At 42.5% G+C, this 23,454-nt stretch overlaps 1 protein-coding gene and 1 non-coding gene across 2 annotated transcripts in view; both read left to right on the top strand.

The window, feature by feature from the left end:
* Positions 1 to 3,796: 3,796 nt before the first annotated feature.
* Positions 3,797 to 23,454, top strand: part of LOC126416525 (uncharacterized) — a 49,471-nt gene continuing 29,813 nt past the window's right edge. The window contains exons 1-2 of the mRNA XM_050084272.1: positions 3,797 to 3,838; positions 19,121 to 19,306. Coding sequence (XP_049940229.1) covers positions 3,825 to 3,838; positions 19,121 to 19,306 — 200 coding nt within the window. The 5' untranslated portion in view covers positions 3,797 to 3,824. The remainder of the gene's footprint in view (positions 3,839 to 19,120; positions 19,307 to 23,454) is intronic.
* Positions 10,153 to 10,227, top strand: Trnah-gug (transfer RNA histidin (anticodon GUG)). The gene has a single exon. It is a non-coding gene; the product is annotated as a tRNA-His (tRNA).

Raw genomic sequence — 23,454 nt, forward strand, 5'->3', positions numbered from 1 at the left:
CTCACTCCCTTCTCAACTGCTGCTTCCCTTTCATGCCCTTTGACTCTTATAATTGCAATCCGGTTTCTGTACAAGTTGTAAATAGTTTTTCGCTCCCTGTAAATAACACCTGCTACCTTCAGTATTTGAACAAGATTATTCCAGTCAACATTGTCAAAAGCTTTTTCTGAGTTTACAAATGCTAGAAACATAGGTTTGCCTTTCCTTAACCCATCTTCCAAGTTGTAGGGCCAGTATTGCCTCACATTTTTCAACATTTCTACAGAATCCAAATTGATCTTCGGTGACTCGGCTTCTACCAGTTCTTCCATTCGTCTGCAAAAAATTCGTGTTAGTATTTTGCAACCGTGACGTATTAAACCGATAGTTTGGTAATTTTCACATCTATCAACACCTGCTTTCTTTGGGATTGAAATTATTGTATTCTTCTTGAAGTCAAAGGGTATTTCACCTGTCTCGTACATCTTTCTCACCAGATGGAAGAGTTTTGCCATGACAGGCTCTCACATGGCTGAGTGTTGTGGAGTGTTGTCTACTTCCCAGGCCTTGTTTTGACTTAGGTCTTTCAATGCTCTGTCAATATACTCCTTCCACCTTTCTGCATTTCCTTCTTTGCTTAGGGCTGGTTTTCCATCTGTGCTCATCTTTACAGTTGACCTCTAGCCATCCCTGCATAAGCATTTTGCCCTCCCTGTCGATCTCATTTTTGAGATGTTCGTATTTCTTTTTGCCTGCTTCAATTATGGCATTTTTATATTTTCTTCTTTCATCAGTTAAATTCAATAACTGCTGAGTTACCCAAGGATTTCTGCTAGCCCTCATATTTTTACCTACTTGATCCTCTGCTGCCTCCACTATTTCATCTCTCAAAGCTGCCCATTCTTCTTGTATTGTACAGTTAACCATTAGGATTTCAATACTCTCACCTGTGGGAGACATTTCTTTCGATCTTACACTGATACTTCTGGGTTTCCTACATCTATTGTTATCTGGATTGGATGGAGAGTCGCCTAACCTGAGAAACCCTTGTGTGAATCCCACACACAGTGAGTTACCTCTGATGTGTAGTGCATGCCTGACCTACTTAGGGAGTCCCTACAGTTCTCAACCCTATGGTGCAAGTCCAGGAAGTTGTAGCCTAGTTTGTCACACAACTTTTGAATTCTCTGGTTCAGTCCTTCCACTCTACTCATAACCAAAGGGCCACCATCACTTCCGGGGACAATGCTGCAAATTGTGAGCTTCATTGAAACTCCACGCACAATGCTGGTCCTCTCAACCTTCTCTGCCAGTTGTCGGAATGACACAAGAATGATTTCAGAGCCCAGACGACAGACATCATTTGTTCCAATGTGTGCCACAGTCTGTAGTTGGCTGCAACTTATTCTTTCAATGACTCCTGGAACAGCCCGTTCAACATGTTGAATGAGGCCCCCCCCCCCCCCCCCCAGGCACTGAGTGCACCTGATGTTCTTTCCCGTCCCTTGCTGCCATTTCCCTGAGGGGTACCACCATTCACCGTACATTCAAAGTGCTGACGATTAATTGACCCCTACCCTTTTGCGTTTGCTTCCTCCCGACACTGGACAAAACAGGTTTCCCCACAACAGGTGTAGTGGGTCCCACTGGGTTTCAGTGAAAGATGGCACTTCGAACTTGTCGGTTAGGGGGATCGGTACGACAGTCTGAGTCCTCCTCGGTCACCGTCCGCCCTGTACAAGCCACGCAAAGTCAGTTGGACAGGTAATGACAGATCCTGTACTTTCTGCAGAGGAGGCAGGATCCACAGGAGAAGAGGTACCTCTGGTAGAGGTATCACAGGTACACGACTCTCGGGAGTTCTTCCGACACACCAATTCGCAGCAGCTGTCAATCGTTTGTCAGTAGTCGTGGTAATTTCCGACTGCTTCTGAACGTCGACCAACTCGTATAGTTTACATATATCTTGAGAAAGCCTGTTAAAAGCTTCAAGAACATGCTTGTAATGATAATTCTATAAATATACTACATCCCCTTATATATATTGCTCACATAAGGATTGTGAGAACAAGAGTAGGTTATTTACAGTATGCAGAGGGGCATTCAAACAATCATTCTTCCTGTGCTCCGTACATGAATGGAATGGAAAGAAACCCTAATAGATGACACAGTGGGTCATCCCCTGTTCCACTCACTTTGTAATGAAGCAGGGTTGCCCACTGATATCCTGTTTTGGTTTTACACTGCTTTAGTAACTTAGTTAAGCAATGAACTTGTATTTTTTTTTTCATTTTCACTACTCAGATTCCGACTACAGATTCTGTGACATTCAGCCTCATTGTACAGAATTCAGAAATAGTTTAAATAAAATTCCCCTTGTAAAATCTATTATTTCAGTACATTCTAATGTCCATTCTGAAAGTAATGAGCTAATTAGTTTTATTGGAAATGCATCATATTAACAGTTATGAACAATGACATATATTGTGCAATACATATTAAATAAAATTCGAGTGAGCTAATAGATCGAATTCAGCTAGAAGACTGCATCCAAAAGAAAGCCTAAATTTTACTGATTCCAGCAAAGTGTTTAAATTAACCTAAAGTCTATTAATTAAATAGATATTAAGACTTGAAATCTGCAGCCTGTATGACTTTAAGTGCCAATTGGGACCAAACTACTGTATAATTCCGAGGTCTGTTTTGATACTTTTGCTACCTATATTTTCTTCGTAAAATGACTCCAGTCTCAACTTTGTAAGTGCATTAATTAAGAATTAAGTAAATTTGAATATGTAAAAATTATTGTTCAAGAGGTGCCATGGTTATAAGTCGGGAATTCCCACGGCGGATGCATAAGTTAGTTCCCTGTATTTAAATTGATACAGCTCACTCATGTTATTTAAGTAATAAAACCCTATAGTTAACTTCAAAACCAATTAGAAAGGATCATTTTAACCCTGGGAAATTATAAAGTATGATATATTAACTTGACGATTAAGTGTAAGAGGCCTGGTCACATGAATATTGTGTGTGCGAGTGATAACAAATAAATCGCACTGTGGTTGACATAAATGTTCAACAGTGAATACGATCTTGACTTTTGATTTTGGAAAACTTAACCTAGGATCCTGGCTTCTTAATTTCAGTGTGATTTAGGTGAGACAGACGCAGCTACCGGGAAGACAATATTGAATAAGCAAAGCAAGGTAGGTCAAGAACACTGCGCACTATCTACTGGGTGAGGAAATGTTTCAAAACCGGTTCATCCAGTTGTGACATGAACTTTAAGTGGCACTAATACATGATACATGTCCCGGCACGCTCCAACTTCACTGCGGTTTGCTGAGTGTGGATGTAGATGGTGTTCTTACACTCATTTTCACATTAACGAGAATGCAGCTGTATAAATTCGTAGAGAATATTAATAGCAATACTGGTATTGAGAAGGTTGGTTTCAGTGTATGAAATATGACAATAGTAAATGAATAGTTACATCCCATAATGAGATGTAATCTATGGAAAATACTGATGTACTAACAAATACACTGCAATTTGTTCTCCCTGCAGCTCCTGAAGTACATATTTGAGAAGTGTCCGAAGATAGAGAAGCTGATAATCGCCAACAACTTACTGGCCGACCGACAGTACGCGGAGTTGGTGTCACGCCTGGAACACTTGCAGAGCCTGGAAGTGTTCGAGAATCGGAGAGGTGCGGGGCCCGTGCTGCTGCGCTTCCTGGCAGACACCTGCTCGAAGTTGCGGGAGATAAACCTCAGCTGTGACTACCACCCACTGGAGGACGTCGAGGGGACACACTCACTTCTGCCACCGTGCACTGGACCATGGCGGGGAAGAGGTGAGTCTGTCGGCATCTTTCTCCGCGTTCTGGTACGTCACCTAAATTCACACAGACGTAAAATACTCCACGAGCCAGTGTACAGTGCGTGGCGGAGGATACCTTTTACCACCTCTAGTCACTATCTTTCCTGCTACACTTGTAAATGGAGCAAGCTGAAAAGTGGCTATCTGTTCTCCTCTGTACCAGTGCCGATTTCTCTTACCTTTGTGGTCATTATGTGATACGTATGTCGCTTGCTGTAGAATCGTTCTGCAGTCTGTCACAAATGCCAGTTATCTAAATATTCTCAATAGTGCTTCACAAAAATGATATTTTCTTCCCTACAGGCATTCGGATTTCAGGTCTCAGAGTATTTCTGCAATACGCGTTGATCAAACCTGTAACAGATTTCAAATCTGAAATAATTGCATGTATTCCTTTAATCCAATCTGGTATGGATTCCAAACACTTGAGCAGCATTCAAAACACAAGTATTCTATTTGCAGACTTCTTTATAGCTAAGCTACATTTCCATAAAATTCTCCCAAAAAACCAAAGTCAACCACTTGCCTTCTCTTTGCACACTCATTCCATTTCCTATCACTTTGCTACATTATGCCTAGATTTTCTGTCAGGTCACACACCACTAATACTGTATTCAGACATTACAGAATTGTTTTTCGTAGTCATTTTTATTAACTTACATTTCCCCACATTTAGAGCAAGCTGCCATCCATCTCATAAAATAGAAACTCTGTCTAAGACGTCCTGAATCTTCCTACAATCACTCAAAGATGACACTTTCCATAAACTACAGCATCAGAAAATTTTCAGTGTCAATGAACTTATTGTATGAAACTTCCTGGCAGATTAAAACTGTGTGCCAGACAGAGACACGAACTCGGGCAAGTGCTCTACCGTCTGAGCTACCCGAGCACGACTCATGAGCCATCCTCACAGCCTCAGTTCTGCCATTACCTCGTCTCCTACCTTCCAGACTTCACAGAAACTCTTCTGTGAACCATGCAGAACTTATTGTATAGCGTACGGGGCCTGAAGATGGCAACACGAACACGAATTGCCGAAACTGGTTGCTTTCAAAATAAAATAAAATATCTTAAAGTGTACAGCTGTCGGTAAGGTTTATTGACATTGAAAAGTACATACTAGCCGATGTCCCCTAATTGCAACGGACCGACTGAGATTGTCAGAAAATTGTTGCTGTTCACCCTATCTGTCTGGTCATTTGTGTATATAGATGTACAGAGGACAAGAGTGGTCCTAGCACACTTCCCTGGGGAAATCCTGATGGTTACTTTCTCTGTGAGGAACATTCACTGTCCTCATTGATGAGGATTTAAATTGGAAAAAACAAATTTTGGAATTCCTGAAACAACTTAGTTCACCCACATTTGCGCTTAGAAACATTGAAAATCCCACGGAAAGACAAAACAGTAAGCTGACATTTTGTATATTTTAATTCTATAACGTCATATGAAATAATTTTCTGGGATAACTCATCTTTAAAAAAGAAAGTCTTCATAACTCAAAAAGGGCTGTAAGAATAATATGTGTTGCTCACCTGTGATCAACTTGTAGACATCTGTTTAAGGAGTTCTGACTACTGCTTCCCAGTGTATTTATCCCCTCATGAAGTTTGTTGTAAATAATCCACTACAGTTCGAAAGGAGCAATGATGTACAAAATTACAATAGGAGAAGGAGAAATGACATTCATCACTCCACATTAAGGTTGTCTTTTGCACAAAAAGGGGTGCACAGTGCTGCAACTAACATTTTTGATCACTTACACAAGGACATAAAATGTCTGACAGGCAGCCAAGTAAAATTTGAAAACAAATTAAAAAACTTTCTACTTGACAACTCCTGTTCTGTACAAGAATTTCCATTATTGTAACATGTAAAATGTTGTGGGTAAGAATTACTAACTCACATCTGTACATTTAATACATAATAAAAAAAACTTATAAATGTTCAGCATATAACCATATTTACAAATTAATTTGCAGTGCGAACATCAAATAAGACTCGTTTGACGATTACGATTTATCGTGCAAAAATGATCCGTGGAACACGAAATGAACTAACTAACTTTTCTATTACGTAAACACTCTTAGAGATGCTTACTTATCTGAGAACCTATTCTACAAGCTCGAACCTTCATTAACGGTCTGCTGTTTGGCACCGTGTCGAATGCTTCCTGCAGATCTAGGAATTTGCAGTCTGCCTGTTGCCCTCGATTTACAGTTTTCAGGACATCGTGTGAGAAGAGGACGAGCCGAGTTTCACCGGAATGGTGATATCTAGATCCCTATCGATTTTTGGATACGAGCTTTTCTCTCTCGAGAAGATTTGTTGTAATGGAAACTCCGGGTAGGAATATCGACAATGTAGGAAAAGACAGATTGCTACTTACCGTAAAGAAGACATATTAAGTTACAGACGAGCACAATTTAAAGACATTTATATAAAGCTTTCAGCCACAGCCATCATCAGTAAAAGAGAGACACGTGCCATTCGTACGTACAAGAAAGCATACCTCACGCAGACACGACCACCGACATCAGTTTCTCGGGCCGGAATGCGACTGCGATGTGGGATACGAGCGACAATCTGGAGGGGCAAGGAAGGGGAAGGGGCGGTAGTGTACGAGTGCAGAGAGAGACGAACGCTGCCTAGCGGAGTGAGTGGGGACTCGAATGCTGACGAGTGCGGCGTTAGGAGGTCGTGGGACAGGTAGGTAGGGAAAACAAGGAGCAAACGAGGAGAGGAGCGAGGAAACGTGGGCAGGTGTAATGGCAGAGAATAGCAAACAAGGAGGGTGGGAGATGGGAATGGAGAGGAGATAACAGAATGTAGGGGAGTGGAAACTGTCGGATACAGAGTGCAGGAACAGTATGTTACTGTAGGTTGAGTTTGGGATAGTTACAGGAGCACAGTTCGGAAAGGCTGGTAGTGAATGGGAGGACCCAGATGCCCCAGGTAACGATGCAGGCGTCGAAATCGAGCAAATTATGTTCAGCTGCACGCCGTGCCCCAGGGCGGTCCACTTCGCTCTCGGCCACAGTTTGGCAGTGGCCGTTCCTCCCGGTGGACAGCTGGCTGGTAGTCGTACTGATATGAAAAGCTGTGGAGTGGTTGCAACAGAGCTGGTAAATGGCATGGCTGCTTTCACAGAAGGCCTGGCCCCTGATAGGGTGACAGCACTGGAATAGGGAGTGTTGGGTGACTGACTGAGCCAATTTTTCACCTCCGTCTTCCTCAGAGATATCTCGTCAATGTGCTAACACGAGGATCAGTAGTGTGTCACTCAATTATGAGGCTAAGTAAGCAACATCGTTAAGCTTCAGAATCACCACTCTACCATTCCAGCATACCCCCATACTAAGGTATTTGGAATAAAACTGGTTGGACTGCATTGATTTGTACTATTTTTAGGTCGGGTCCTGCCTTCTATTGCACGATTCCTCCCACGTCGACTTACGAGGGTTGCCCAGAAAGTAATGCGCCACATTTTTTTTTCTTCAACAACTCTTTATTGAACGTAATGAGAATTACACACACAAAATAATGGTGTTTCATCTGTTGCTGTTGTTGTGGTCTTCAGTCCTGAGACTGGTTTGATGCAGCTCTCCATGCTACTCTATCCTGTGCGAGCTTCTTCATCTCCCAGTACCTACTGCAGCCTACATCCTTCTGAATCTGCTTAGTGTATTCATCTCTTGGTCTCCCTCTACGATTTTTTCCCTCCACGCTTCCCTCCAATACTAAATTGGTGATCCCTTGATGCCTCAGAACATGTCCTACCAACCGATCCCTTCTTCTGGTCAAGTTGTGCCACAAATTTCTCTTCTCCCCAATCCTATTCAATACCTCCTCATCAGTTATGTGATCTACCTATCTAATCTTCAGCATTCTTCTGTAGCACCACATTTCAAAAGCTTCTATTCTCTTCTTGTCCAAACTAGTTATCGTCCATGTTTCACTTCTATACATGGCTACACTCCATACAAATACTTTCAGAAACGACTTCCTGACACTTAAATCTATACTCGATGTTAACAAATTTCTCTTCTTGAGAAATGCTTTCCTTACCATTGCCGGTCTACATTTTATATCCCCTGTACTTCGACCATCATCAGTTATTTTGCTCCCCAAATACCAAAACTCCTTTACTACTTTAAGTGTCTCAGTTCCTAATCTAATTCCCTCAGCATCACACAACTTAATTCAACTACATTCCATTATCCTCGTTTTACCTTTGTTGATGTTCATCTTATATCCTCCTTTCAAGACACTGTCCATTCTGTTCAACTGCTCTTCCTAGTCCTTTGCTGTCTCTCACAGAATTACAATGTCATCGGCGAACCTCAAACATTTTATTTCTTCTCCATGGATTTTAATACCTACTCCGAATTTTTCTTTTGTTTCCTTCACTGCTTGCTCAATATACAGATTGAATAACATCGGGGAGAGGCTACAACCCTGTCTCACTCCCTTCCCAACCACTGCTTCCCTTTCATGCCCCTCAACTCTTATAACTGCCATTTGGTTTCTATACAAATTGTAAATAGCCTTTCACTCCCTATATTTTACCCCTGCCACCTTCAGAATTTGAAAGAGAGTATTCCAGTCAACATTGTCAAAAGCTTTCTGTAAGTCTACAAATGCTAGAAACGTAGGTTTGCCTTTCCTTAATCTACACACCCTATTTTTCTATGTAATCTCCATCCTGTTCTGCAGCCTTCCTCTGGCACGAGACGAGGGCGTGTGTGCCCTGTCGGTACCGATCCTTGTTCTGGGGCCAGAGCCAGTGCTTCACTGTCTGAATCGTCTCCTCATTGCCCTCAAAATGTCTTCCACGAATTGCATCCTTTAATGGCCCAAACAAGTGGAAGTGCGAGGGGGCTAGGTCAGGTGCGAGAGCTGTCAACGGTCTCCCCGACCGCTGAAAATCGTGGAGCTCTGCCGAACTGCCTTCGTGTCACTTCACCCTCAGTGCCCAACAACTGACTGTACTTCTGTCAACAGCAGGTGCTCCTTAAACTCTGGACAAGCGTTTTTGAGTAATCCCCACAATTTCTTTTCCTGCAGCGAGTCATTCGATGACGGCACATCACTCGTAACGTCTGTCACCTACAGACGCCATTCTGAAACTGTCCCGAAGCTACGCTATCCATCGGAAGTGACTGAAACTTGGCACACTCTCTCGGGAGACTTCAAATAATACGTATGTAATGTTTTGCATTTGTAGCATTGTTTCTGGCTGAAAAAATAAAATGCTTTGCATTATTTTCTGGGCAACCCTTGTATTAATGAGAGCATGTAGTTGTCTCAGAGATGAGGCAACAGAGCTTACCTCATCAGCTGTGTCATATCTACTAAGAAAGGTAAAGCTGTGCCAATAGACATTTTTGCTGGATCTGAGCTTTGCAGGTTTGTGTAGTCTGTACTTGAAGCAGCCCATTAGTTAGCTGGCTGGCACATACATTCCAGTGTTGACTACAAGCTCGACGAGAGGTGCTTGATAAGTTATGGATGGTGTTGCATAAAGTGTGAAACCTTTTATCTCTTCTATATCTGTCCCTCTCCTCTCTGTGGCAGTGTGGAAGCTAATTTCATCTCTGCAATCTAGCCATTGTCCAGACTCGAAATCAATGTAAGGCGGTCTTGCAGTAGTTTGCGCACGCACACACAACTGTTTTGAATTTAAATTCTCAGTTCAGAGGCAGTCAGAATCCAGATAGTGCCCAGCACTTTTAGCATCACTAACGTACATCTACATCTACATCTACATCTAATCAAGATTTCAATAATCACTGTGAGGTGCTTGGCAGAGGGTACCTCCCACTGTACCTGTTATTAGGGTTTCTTCCTGTTCCACTCTTGTACAGAGTGCAGGAAGAATGATTGTTAATGCTTCTGTGCATGCTGTAATTATTCTGATCTTGCAACTTCCTGGCAGGTTAAAATGGTGTGCCAGACCGAGACTCAAACTCGGGACCTTTGCCTTTTGCAGGCAAGTGCTCTACCAACTGAGCTACCCAAGCACGACTCACGCCCCATCTTCACAGCTTTACTTCTGCCAGTACCTCATCTCCTACCTTCCAAACTTTACAGAAGCTCTCCTGCGAACCATGCAGAACTAGCACTCCTGAAAGAAAGGATATTACGGAGACATGGCTTAGCCACAGCCTGGGGGATGTTTCCAGAATGAGATTTTCACTCTGCAGCGGAGAGCTTCTGTAAAGTTTGGAAGGTAGGAGACGAGGTATTGGCAGAAGTAAAGCTGTGAGGACAGGGCGTGAGTCGTGCTTGGGTAGCTCAGTTGGTAGAGCATTTGCCTGTGAAAGGCAAAGGTCCCGAGTTCGAGTCTCGGTCCAGCACACCATTGTAATCTGCCAGGAAGTCTCATATCAGCACACACTCCATGCTAGTTCTGCATGGTTTGCAGGAGAGCTTCTGTAAAGTTTGGAAGGTAGGAGACAAGGTACTGGCAGAAGTAAAGCTGTGAGGACGGGGCGTGAGTCGTGCTTGGGTAGCTCAGTTGGTAGAGCATTTGCCCGCAAAAGGCAAAGGTCCCGAGTTTGAGTCTCGGTCCGGCACACCATTTTAATCTGCCAGGAAGCTTCATATCAGTGCACACTCCGCTGTACAGTGAAAATCTTCCTGTGTGAGTGATATGTAAGGCATTGTAGTATATTCTTAGAGTCAGCATTTAAAGCCAGTTCTTAGAACTTCAGTAGACTTTCCTGGTATGGTTTACGTCTCACTTCAAGAGCCTGCCAGTTCACTTCTTTCAACATCTCTGTGACAGTCTCTTGCTACGGCTCAAACAAACCTGTGACCATTCATTCTGCCCTTCTCCGTATACGTTCAGCGTCTCGTGTTAATCCTACGTAGTACAGGTCCCACACACTTGAGCGATAGTCTAGAATAGGTCGCACGAATGATTTGTAAGCAATCTCCTTTATAGACTGATTGCACTTCCCCAGTAATCTACCAATAAACTGAACTCTACTGCCTGCTTTCTTTACTCATTACTGAGCCTATGTGATCATTCAATTTCGTATCCCTATAAAGTGTTACACCCAGGTATTTGTATGATTTGGCCGATTCCAACAGTGACTCATTGATATTTTCGTCATAGGATACTACATTTTTTCTATTTTTCGAAGTCCACTATTTTACATTTCTGAACATTTAGAGCAAGTTGCCAATCTTTGTACCACTTTGAAATTTTGTCAAGAGCTTACTGATTATTTATGCAGCTTCTTTCAGATAGTATTTCATTATAGATAACTGCATCACTTGCAAAAAGTCTGAGATTACAGTTAATATTGTCTTCAAGGTCATTAATATACAACACGAACAGAAGTGTCTGGACACACTTCTGTGGGGCACAACCTGAGTTACTGCAACACCTGACAGTGACTCTCCATCAAGATAGCACACTGTGTCCTCCCTCCCGAGAATTCCTCAGCCTGCTCACAACTTACACTTCACAGCCCATACAATGATCCTTTCAGTAATAAGGATAGCTACGGTACTGAGTCAGACGCTTTTCGGAAATTGAGACATGTTGCATCTCCGTGACTGCCTCGATCTGTGGCTTTTAAGATTTCCTGTGAGAAAAGTATGAGTTGGGATCCACACGATCAATGATTTCAAAATCCGTGCTGGTTGGGATGGAGGAGGTCATTCTGTTCAACATACAGCATTACATTTGTACTCAGAATATATTCTAAGATTCTACAGCAGATGGATGCTAAATATATTGGATGGTAGTTTTGTAGATCACTTCTGCCATCCTTCTTGTGGAAGTGTGTGTCCTGTGCTTGCTCCCAACTACAGGGCACATGTTTTTGTTTGAGTGATCTGCGATAGATTATTGTAAATTAGCCACAGGTCTGATATGGAATTTGATGGAGATTCCGTCAGGCCCTGTAGATTTGTTCAGTTCTAGTGATTTCAGTTATTTTTCAACACCACTGACACTAAAATCTATATTGCTTATCTTTGCAGTGGTGCAAGAATTAAATTGAGTCAGCACCCGTAGATTTTCCTTTGTAAAAGAACATTTGAAAATCAAGTTAAGCATTTCTGCTTTTGCTTTGCTACTCTCAGTATCAGTCCCTGTCGTGCCCACGAGTGTCTGGAGACATACCAGCAACAGCCTTTACTCGCGATCTGAATTTCTTTTGGTTTCTCGACAGGCCTTCGATAAATTTCTGTGACGGTAGTCATTACTCTCTTTACAGCCAAATTTGTAGCGCCTCTCTGTCCGTAGCCCAATGTTTTAAGAAAATGAACTGCTCTACTAGGTACATATCTGTCAAATTTATGGGCAATTATTTTTTTAAACCTAAGCCACAGTTTGTCTGCAGTATTCTCACTAGAGCTCAATGTTTTGAGTTCCTTACTGAGATATGGCACTACGTCATCTCTATCTAGTTTACTGAATTTGTGAATGTTTCTACTCATTTTGGTGCTTTTTGTATTTTGCTAATCATTGTTACTACAGCTGCCTCAGTCACTGATACCGGCCTATGTGTAAATCCTCAAAGAGCTCAGGTTTATTTATTATTGTTATATCCAATATATTTCTATCTTGACTGGTCTTCCAGACAGTATGAAGTAGGTGGTTTAATAATGTTTTGCAGGGTACCCTGCCATGCCCACCACTTACAAAACTGTATTCTTCTCATCTACTATGAGAAATACACCACATCCATTTACCATTAGCCTACTCTTTCAATACGCATTTAAAGTTTTCACAAAAATCTCACTGCCATCAGTTTCCGGTTTTAACCGGATTTCTGCACCTAGCATTATGTGAGTCACTCTCATCTGAATCCTGCTGCAATTAATCAGTAGGATTTTAAGACTCTCACCTGTACGAGGCATTTCTTTGAATCTTATACGGACACTTCTGCGTCCCCTACATCTGTCATTGTCTGGAGTGAATATTGGGTTACCTAATCTAAAAAGCCCTTGGGTGCACTCAATACACATTCAGCTACCTGGGTAGCAGCCTCTGATATGTAGTGCATTTCTTACCCATTTAGGGGGACCGTACAGTTCTCGACGTTATCTTGCTATTCCAGAAAGTTTCAGAACCTTTGAAGCCTGTCATTCGACCCTTCCACTACATTCAGAACTGTGGTGCCACAGTAAGTTCTGGGGTCAGTGCTGTAAACCGTGACCTTTGAACAAGGATGGTCTCCTCAGCCTTTCCTGCCATCTGCTTGGGATAATTTGAGTATGACCTCGGAGCCAAGATGACAGGCATCATTTGTTCCAACACCCACCACAACCGGTTCTCGGTTGTACCTCATTTTGTCAACGGCTGCCAGACTAGCCTCTTCGGTATGCTGAATGAGACCCCCCAGGCAGGTGAATCTTATCTTCCTTTACATCCCTAGCTGACATTTCCCTAACAGGTACCATTATTTGCCATACATTTGAACTACAAATTAGTGATAGACTGTACGCTTTCACATTTCCCTTCTCTTGACCTGAGACAGAACAGGTTTCCGACAGTGAAAGTGAGTCTCACTGGCTGAGTGTAGTTTCAGGGGAAGTCAGCATTTTGAACTTGTCTGTTATTGAGATGGGTCTAACACACGGAGTTCTTCCTGGTTCCTGTCTCCCCTGGAAATGTTGCCTAGCCCTCCCACTGACACGTCACCCACAGCCGAGTGGATGAATAGTCTTCTGTAGAGGAGACAGGAGAGGATAGTGCTGGAGGTAACTTTGTTACCTCTAGTACAAAACTCTGGGGAGCTCTCCCAACACACATATTCAAAGCAGTTTCCAATTGTTTGACAATAGTTAGGCAATTTCCATCTATCTCATCCCATGTTTGAGAACAGCCTTCACAGTGAGGCTCCGTTGTGGCGGGTGCAATGTTTTACTAAACAGCAACAAATAACTTTAAAATAAGTCTGCTGATTCTCTTTTAATTTCTGGATTTGTTAAGCTAAAAGTATTACTAATTCCCTTTAAGTGCTGAAGCAATAAGCATACAAAACAGTATTTCCGTAAAGCAACCTGGGACAAAAATTACTAATTTCATGAAACTTACTTTCAGAGTTATAGTCGTTAAAATTTACGATAAATGTGGACAGTGGAAATGTCGAGACATTACTGGCTGTCACCTTTGATCCAAGAAGCCACGAATATAGCATACTTAGCCATATTACCTCTGTCCACCACATTGACAAACTCAGTAAATTAACAAAACAAAATCAAATACAAAATTTGATTTAGTAATTTAAAGAATAACATGAAAGTAACAGGAAACACGTAGGAATTAGGGGATTTTGGGTAGTGATAAACAAAACAAATGACTTTCTGTGTTAACTCACATACCCAAGCAAAATAATACACAGGAATCAATAACATCTACATTACATGAAGGCCACAAAAACCCACACAATTTGGTATTGTCATTTTTTATTAACCTGTTTAGGTAAACCGAGCTTTATAATACCAATTAATGAGTAAATCTGTAAGAAAATGTATCAAAAAAGTCTAACCAAAAATCCAAACCTCACTACAAATTCTCGTATTGGAAACTTCAATTGACCACATAGCTAGAAAGAAGTCCACGATACTAAGAAAGCAAAACTTGCTACAAAAATTGGCACTGAAACCTCCACTTGACCTATATAACTAGAATTCTGTCCTCAGTACCAAGAAAGCAAAACATGCTGCAAAAACTGTTACTGAAAACATCACTTGATGTACATGCATAACTGACACATTGCCAACCTATGAGCATCAGACACACAGCATTCACTGGCCCTGACACTCATGTTGTTGTTGTGGTCTTCAGTCCTGAGACTGGTTTGATGCAGCTCTCCATGCTACTCTATCCTGTGCAAGCTTCTTCATCTCCCAGTACCTACTGCAACCTACATCCTTCTGAATCTGCTTAGTGTATTCATCTCTTGGTCTCCCCCTATGATTTTTACGCTCCACGCTGCCTGACACTCATATATTTAGGTATACAACTGAATCACATTCTGCTATATCAAATAAATCCACGACATTCTTCTTAAAATGCAAAAAATTAAAAATGTACTTATCAAGCAAAATCCCCCTTCACACGCGCACGCTTGCGCACGTGCACACACACACACACACACACACACACACACACACACACACACACACACACACACACACACACACACGAACTTCATTAGCAGGGAAAGATGTGTGTGTGTGTGTGTGTGTGTGTGTGTGTGTGTGTGTGTGTGTGTGTGTGTGTGTGTGAGAGAGAGAGAGAGAGAGAGAGAGAGAGAGAGTGTGGGGCAGTGTGATAAAACTTAAGAATATATCTGAATCCAATTAAAAGAGATTGTCATATATCAAAATCAGATTTTAGGCACTGACATGTAGGTAAGAAGTACATCGAACAATGAAAAATCCAGGAAGCTGAAGAGACTGTGGACACCTGCGTGTGCGTGTGCGTGTGCGTGTGTGTGTGTGTGTGTGTGTGTGTGTGTGTGTGTGTGTGTATTTTTACAAAGGCCTTATTTTGTGACAGTCTTTTTGTTGTGCCTATCTGCGACTCAGCATCTCTGCTATATTGTAAGAAGTACGTCATTTTATATAAATCACCAAAATTGCTAAGCAGTGCAGTGAAAAGCATCTTTTAAGAGAAATACACTCCTGGAAATTGAAATTAGAACACCATGAATTCATTGTCCCGGGAAGGGGAAACTTTATTGTCACATTCCTGGGGTCAGATACATCACATGATCACACTGACAGAACCACAGGCACATAGAAACAGGCAACAGAGCATGCACAATGTCGGCACTAGTACAGTGTATATCCACCTTTCGCAGCAATGCAGGCTGCTATTCTCCCATGGAGACGATCGTAGAGATGCTGGATGTACTCCTGTGGAACGGCTTACCATGCCATTTCCACCTGGCGCCTCAGTTGGACCAGCGTTCGTGCTGGACGTGCAGACCGCGTGAGACGACGCTTCATCCAGTCCCAAACATGCTCAATGGGGGACAGATCTGGAGATCTTGCTGGCCAGGGTAGTTGACTTACACCTTCTAGAGCACGTTGGGTGGCACGGGATACATGCGGACGTGCATTGTCCTGTTGGAACAGCAAGTTTCCTTGCCGGTCTAGGAATGGTAGAACGATGGGTTCGATGACGGTTTGGATGTACCGTGCACTATTCAGTGTCCCCTCGACGATCACCAGTGGTGTACGGCCAGTGTAGGAGATCGCTCCCCACACCATGATGCCGGGTGTTGGCCCTGTGTGCCTCGGTCGTATGCAGTCCTGATTGTGGCGCTCACCTGCACGGCGCCAAACACGCATACGACCATCATTGGCACCAAGGCAGAAGCGACTCTCATCGCTGAAGACGACACGTCTCCATTCATCCCTCCATTCACGCCTGTCGCGACACCACTGGAGGCGGGCTGCACGATGTTGGGGCGTGAGCGGAAGACGGCCTAACGGTGTGCGGGACCGTAGCCCAGCTTCATGGAGACGGTTGCGAATGGTCCTTGCCGATACCCCAGGAGCAACAGTGTCCCTAATTTGCTGGGAAGTGGCGGTGCGGTCCCCTACGGCACTGCGTAGGATCCTACGTTCTTGGCGTGCATCCGTGCGCCGCTGTGGTCCGGTCCCAGGTCGACGGGCACGTGCACCTTCCGCCGACCACTGGCGACAACATCGATGTACTGTGGAGACCTCACGCCCCACGTGTTGAGCAATTCGGCGGTACGTCCACCCGGCCTCCCGCATGCCCACTATACGCCCTCGCTCAAAGTCCGTCAACTGCACATACGGTTCACATCCACGCTGTCGCGGCATGCTACCAGTGTTAAAGACTGTGATGGAGCTCCGTATGCCACGGCAAACTGGCTGACACTGACGGCGGCGGTGCACAAATGCTGCGCAGCTAGCGCCATTCGACGGCCAACACCGCGGTTCCTGGTGTGTCCGCTGTGCCGCGCGTGTGATCATTGCTCGTACAGCCCTCTCGCAGTGTCCGGAGCAAGTATGGTGGGTCTGACACACCGGTGTCAATGTGTTCCTTTTTCCATTTCCAGGAGTGTAGATCAAATATGGGAACCAGTGAGACAAAAGCGTATGATAAATGTAATCATGGTGAGTAACTGAAAATACAGGGCGGTATAATGAAATATAGGTGTGCAGAATGCTGACATATGAAATTTAATGCTGTGTAATATTTAAGCTGTTCTTTTAGGCTCCTGCGAAATCACGACCTTGGAAAATGGAGCATTCCTAAACAAAACAAAAACCACACTACGTTTTTGAGATGATTATTTAAACTCCCACATTCAGATGTGACTTAGACTTTGGGCTACACTACAGATCAGTCTGCCGCGGCAGCCAGTTTTCTTCCATTCACATTTGATGGCTTCCCCAACTGACAGTTAATTAAACATTCCACATTAACATAAACTTCAGGCTATGCTACATATGTGTTTGTCATCACAGTGAGTTTTCTTTGATTCACATTTGTTGGCTTCACCATCTTGCAACCAAACTGTGACATTCCAAAGTAGCCTAGGCTTATAGCTACACTACAGATCCTTGTGTACTGTGATCATTTTCTTCCATTCACATTCATTGACTTCACCAGTGCCCAACCACACTAACATTTCAACTGTACATTGATCATTCCATAATGCTTTGCTCAAGAATGTGTTTATTTTAGGAATGTCTTTTAATTTTGTTTCTCCCTGCCCAAAACTCTATAGTTCTCAAGCGTCATGTTAGTTTCATGTTCTGTAGTGAAATAAAATGGTCTCCGGTTGTCAGTAGTAACCGAGTCCTTGTTTATAGTTCTGTCTGTCATTCTGATGCTTCACGCGATCACCTTTGTCTCATTTGAGCCCGACGCTTGCCTTCTCGTAGCTCTCTCGACGCTGTGGAAATGCTGCACAGTGCCACTACTTCTAGCCGTGTGACTTCGACTCCTCCTGCAGAAGGTCGAGGTTGTAATACCTCTTTATATTCGATGAATTATTCTGATACAATTCTACCCTTGAATGATGTTTACTAACTTTCTATCTTCATACTTGCAGAATCCATGCGCAAAGTAGTTTCATACAATAGCTATGCCATGAGCACATAATTATTCTTTGTAGTACTCTCTCTGGTGGTTGTCAGAAAAAGCTTCCGAGATTGTCTTCGTGCCGATTAGCCTGAGCTTTGTTTGAAGAATTGTAATCTGAATATTGAAATTTATGACAAAAGATAACTGATACGAAATTGTACGATATTTGCTCCTTTATACAAAAGGTGTGTATTTGAAATTTGAGAATTAATGATATCCATCAATATATTGCGTAGTTGCTAATCAGAAGGGACCTTCCGAAAGACTGGATACGAACCTGCATTTAATAATCCAAGAGCTCCATTACTTATTCAGAAGGTTAAACTTCATCAAAGCCAAATATCCGCATAATCTGAGGTTTCCCGACTGATTATACAACGCTCCCAAAATTACGAGGCATTTTATTTGTACAGATTAGCAGACTGCCACAAAGCACGAGCCTGCAGGGAAGAAGAATCATCGCCTGATTTCATTCTAACAAGTAAAATTTCTGAATCATTTGAGTGACTGAGATATGATTGTGTTTCCTATTATGAATGACTGATTGCTTGAACGAATTGAGAACTACATAACTACATAATTACATAGGTAGGAGGAAAAATTACTCAGTCTGTAAGAGAGTGCAGATGTACGTCAACTATTTACACAAAGATGTAAACAGTGTATCGTTAAATCTTCTGTATTATATGTTCACTACTTCTCTGTGTACAACTTCAGTGACATCCTAGGTGAACAGATCTCAGGAAGTCTCAACATACATAAGTCTTGCTTTGATATTAGCCAATGACTGAGTGACAGTTCTAACAACTTTCATCATTTGATTTCTCTGTTGACTTTCTTGCACACTTCTTTTCACTCCTCGTCCTTCAAGCCACCACTGAGCTGCGACGTCCCAAAGAAAAAGCGCTCTGCCACGGCAGGTGGAGTGTTTTATTCACCGTCGTGCCTTGCTGATGTCTGGAGCTGACATTATTTACAGTTCATCTGCACAGACGTTAAATTAGGGCACACACAGTGTAAGGTTGTCCACTTAATAAATACCTAAAATATGTTTTCCACTCTAATACAGCCGGTATTGGAAATTTTGGTATTTCTGTACATCCCGTATAATAAAAATTTGTAAAAAGCTTAAAGTGTGTCACTTGCTGACAGATGTGTGGTTCCCGTGCTGAAAGAGGCCGCCAGCTCTCTCAAGAAACTGCAGCTGCGCCTCTTTGACGTGGCACCCGAGGAGGAGGCCGCGACGTTTGCAGATCTCGGAGAGCTGCACAACCTGCGTGAACTGCACTGCAATCAGCTCTGCCCGCACCGGCCTCGCCTCATCTCTCTCGCCTTCCAGTAAGTCATTCCTCACTATTTATAGGTACGAGGCTGAGTCGATATAAATCAGATTTTATTTTTTAAAAATTCATTTATTGAAAAAAAGGCAGTTACAATTTATTTTTCCACATAATTCCCTGCTTTAGAAGTACATTTTTCCCAGGGAGAAGGAAGGTTTCTTTATTGCAGCATTATAGAATGCAGCTGGTCACGTCAGAAGCCAACTGCGCACGGATTCCTCCACACCCCCGTCATCTTCAAATTGGTGCTCTCCTAGAGCTTTTTTCAAGCTGTCCAAATAAATTGAAATCACATTGTGATAGGTGCGGGCTGTAAGGAGGACGACTAAGGTAAGTCCAGTGCATTTTCTGTAATTTGGAGATCACCAGAGCTGCAGTATCGGGTCCAGCACTGTCACAGAGGATGACGACCTGTCAAAGCAGTCGACCTCGTCTTTTGAGGCGATACGCAGCCCTCACCTTCTTCGGCAGCTCACAGTAGCGTGCAGCACCGATTGTGCATTGCTCGTGTAAAAATGCAGTGAGCAAAATGGCTTACCGGTAAAAATGAAAAATGGTGGAAAGAACCACGCCAGCTGACAGCTGAGCCCTGTCTTTCCCTGGGGCTTCCTCCCCCTTCCTCCAACACTCCTTACTGGCCCGTCTGGATGTGCGAGTGCAGTGGTGGACCGACACACAGGTCAGAGCTGATGATCCGACTCAAAAGTGCATCACTTTATTTCTCAAACCTTGCTGTAAGACTTTGACAGACCTCCGAATGTGTCAGCTTCTGATTTTTGATCAAAAGGCGAGGTATCCATGTGGAACAAACTTTCCGGAGCTGTAGGTAATTTGTGACGATCGCTCGAAAGCTCCCGTAACTTATTTCTGATACTCTCACCTATCGGTCGCCTTCGAGAATGTATCGAACTGCACAAATGTCTCAGTTTGTAATACTGGTCCGAGGATGATGATCGTATTGCTGATTTTCCACACATTCCCGTTCTTCCTCAAAATCTTTATGCCAGCAAACACACGCATCCTTGACAGTATTTGATCACCGAACTGTGCAATCAGTCTCTGGAAGATTTCTATCACTCTAACTCTTTCACGAGCAAGAATTTTTGTAATAATTATGCATCGTGCAGTGGAGAGGTAGACCTGTCACTCAGATATCTTGCGCATTACGGACGGAGCTGTCGGAGGTATGCGATAGCCGGCTCTCCCTGCTCCTCACGGAACCACCCGACAATACTAGCAGCACAGGTCCGGTCCTACCAACTGTTGGTGCTCAGGAACAAAAATCCCATTTGTATTTGATTCACCCTCGTACCAACTCTGTTAAGTGTCAGGATGGTTTGAAGAAGACTGTAAAAAGAAAATGACAGAGGGAAATGAGGCAAGAAAGAAATGATAAACAGGGCAACAAAATCTAATATGGAAGATTTCACAAAGGAAAGGGAGGAAGTAAACAGAATCAACAGAAGAAAGAAATGAAAATCAGAGAAGACACGAATTATGGAGCTAGAATAAAAATGTAACGGCCAAGAAGTAAGAAAATTCTATGAAAGGGTTCGTGAACTAAATAAAGGCTTTTATTCGTGTACTGTATTCTGCAGTGCTAAAGAAGGAAATTTTATAGGAGGAGAAGAACAGATTCTGGAATGGTGGGCTGAATATTTTAGTAAACTGCTGATCAGAGATATACGGAAACCTCTTTATAACTTTCCCTCAGATAATGTTTCCCCCGTGTTCTGTCTTTCTTTTCCAGTCCCGACGAAAAGCCCGTTTGCCCACTGCTAAAGTTTCCTCTTTAGTATGTTTACTCTGTACAACACTTTCCTCCATGTAACATTCATATTTTTGGAACCCTAACCAATTATTTCTCTCCTCATAGCATTTAAGCCTTTGGTGGAGGTGCTTCATTTCCCGTCCTGTGTATTTGCACAAGCTCTGAAAGGTCACACTGGGCGTGAGTCACACGTCAGCGTCAGTGCCCGCGTGATGTGAGATGTGACACACATTGTGCTTGTCGTTTGTCTCACCGGCACTGTTTTTTTGTTTTTCGTGTGAGCAAACGGTGAACAGCTGTACGGTGTGTTTAACACTCCACCTCAATTACACTGTACACCTGAGGTGCACTGCAGGCATACGTGTTTGGAACTGCAGATTGGTTCACGTCAACCAATTACACAGTACACACAGGGTATCCCTGGCACGAATCTGCGTGTTTACACTAGATGGAATAAAATGTGAAAATGGAAGGAGAATTAGTGATTTTTCGTAACAAAATTCATTTGAATGAAAAATTTATGACAGGTGTGACCTTGAGGTTCCTATTTTTTAAAGTAATTGTTGTTCTGTTACGTAGCTAGCACAAAATTATTTTATTACTGTTCTGAATTATGACCCAACTGTTTTGTATTATAATGGTTGTTTGCTCAAGGACACTTTATCTAAATTTATAACAATAATGGAAATTCCAGGATGGAGCAATACGTAAAATAAGGGAAAGGCAATTACCTATGGTCTAACAGATTGGTATGTGGAACATAGAAACACTTAAAAGCAACAACATTCATCCTAGCTTTTGAGCATTTACTCTTCTTCCAGCAGTAGTACACACAACCACACAGGCCATAAATTTACACACGGTAGACGTAGCCGTTTTTCGAAGATTTCCCTGGCAGTGCCTGTAACCATTAGGATGAGGGCAGGATGATGATGTCAATGACTGTGATGAAAAAAACAAACGTTTTTTGGTTCACCCTGGATGGGAAGAAGGAATCTGGGGCCTGAAGATCCATTTATACAAAGGTGGCTGAAGGATTTGAAACATTCAAAACATTCAGAAGATTTATGATGACCCCTCGGGTACAACAATAGCACAACTTTCTCATTTGGAGCAAGAAATGGTTCTAATACAGCCCAGAGGAAATAGGAAGCAAACATGTTTGCTTGATTACTTCAAAGAACCCTGGGTACAGGATGTTCAATTTGTGTCAGTTCATAGATTTTTGCGAAAGTCTGACTGAAGTTGTATTTTACAAGTTCATTATTAAAGTAATTATTTGTAGCTAATTCTTTTTTAATTTTTACTATTTACTGTCTTCTTATGTAGTATAACCTCAGTAAAATTTGACTCAACTTTTATAATCATCAATTAGAAGTCTTCACCTTTACAGTGTTTACCTCGATGCAGTGTTGAGAATTCGTGGTCCCTTGAAAAAAAATATCATAGAGAGATTTCACTGTAGTAATACTGGAAGAAAATGAAACAGGGCACAGTCGGCCATGCACAGTGGTAGCTAGGATGAAATATTTGCACCCACAACAATAGTAGAGAAAATTAGGTTGCCAGTTAAAAGCCTGAAGAATAATGGGGTCTCGGAGAACAATAACATTTCAGCAGAGATGACTGAAGGTGGTGATGAACATCTGACACACCCTGTCCACCAGCTGATCTTTGAAATATGAGAAAAAGAAGTGATGTCAGACCAGTGGAACTTGGCCATTATTTGCCCGATTTATAAGAAGAAGGAGAAAGCAGATTGTGAAAATTACTGTGTTATCGCCTTATTTGATGTTGTGTACAAAGTCTTAGCCAAAGTCATTCCTGTGAGACTCATTCCATTTGCAGAAGAGATACTTGGAGACCATCAGTGTGATTTCTGACAGGGCAGATCAGTGACTGACTGTATATTTACTATAAGGCAAATAATGGAGAAGCACTATGAACATAATGTGGATGTACATCAGCTCATTGTAGGTTTCAAAAAGGCTTACAATAGCTTTAAAAGGAAGAAGCTATATCAGATTGTAATGGGTATGAAATTTCATTATAAACTAATGAGATTGGTACAATTGGTCCTCACCAGCATGAAATGCCAAGTGCAAATAGAAAGAAATTCTTCTAAAAATTTGAAGTTAACCAAGAGTTACGACAGGGGGATCTACTATCTGCACTACCTTTCAACATAGTGTTGGAGAAAGTGATGAGAAGGGGAAAGATCAATAACCCATGTGATACTCTGTTTAACCATGTGAACCAAAACTGAGCATATCCCTATGATGATTGCATGTTGTCCAGAAAATTGAAAGAACTGGAACAAGTATTTGGCAGACTAGAAAAGAAAGCAGAAGAGTTGAGCATTTGAGTAGACGACA

This window comes from Schistocerca serialis, chromosome 8, assembly GCF_023864345.2.
Source record: "Schistocerca serialis cubense isolate TAMUIC-IGC-003099 chromosome 8, iqSchSeri2.2, whole genome shotgun sequence".
NCBI lineage: Eukaryota > Metazoa > Arthropoda > Insecta > Orthoptera > Acrididae > Schistocerca > Schistocerca serialis.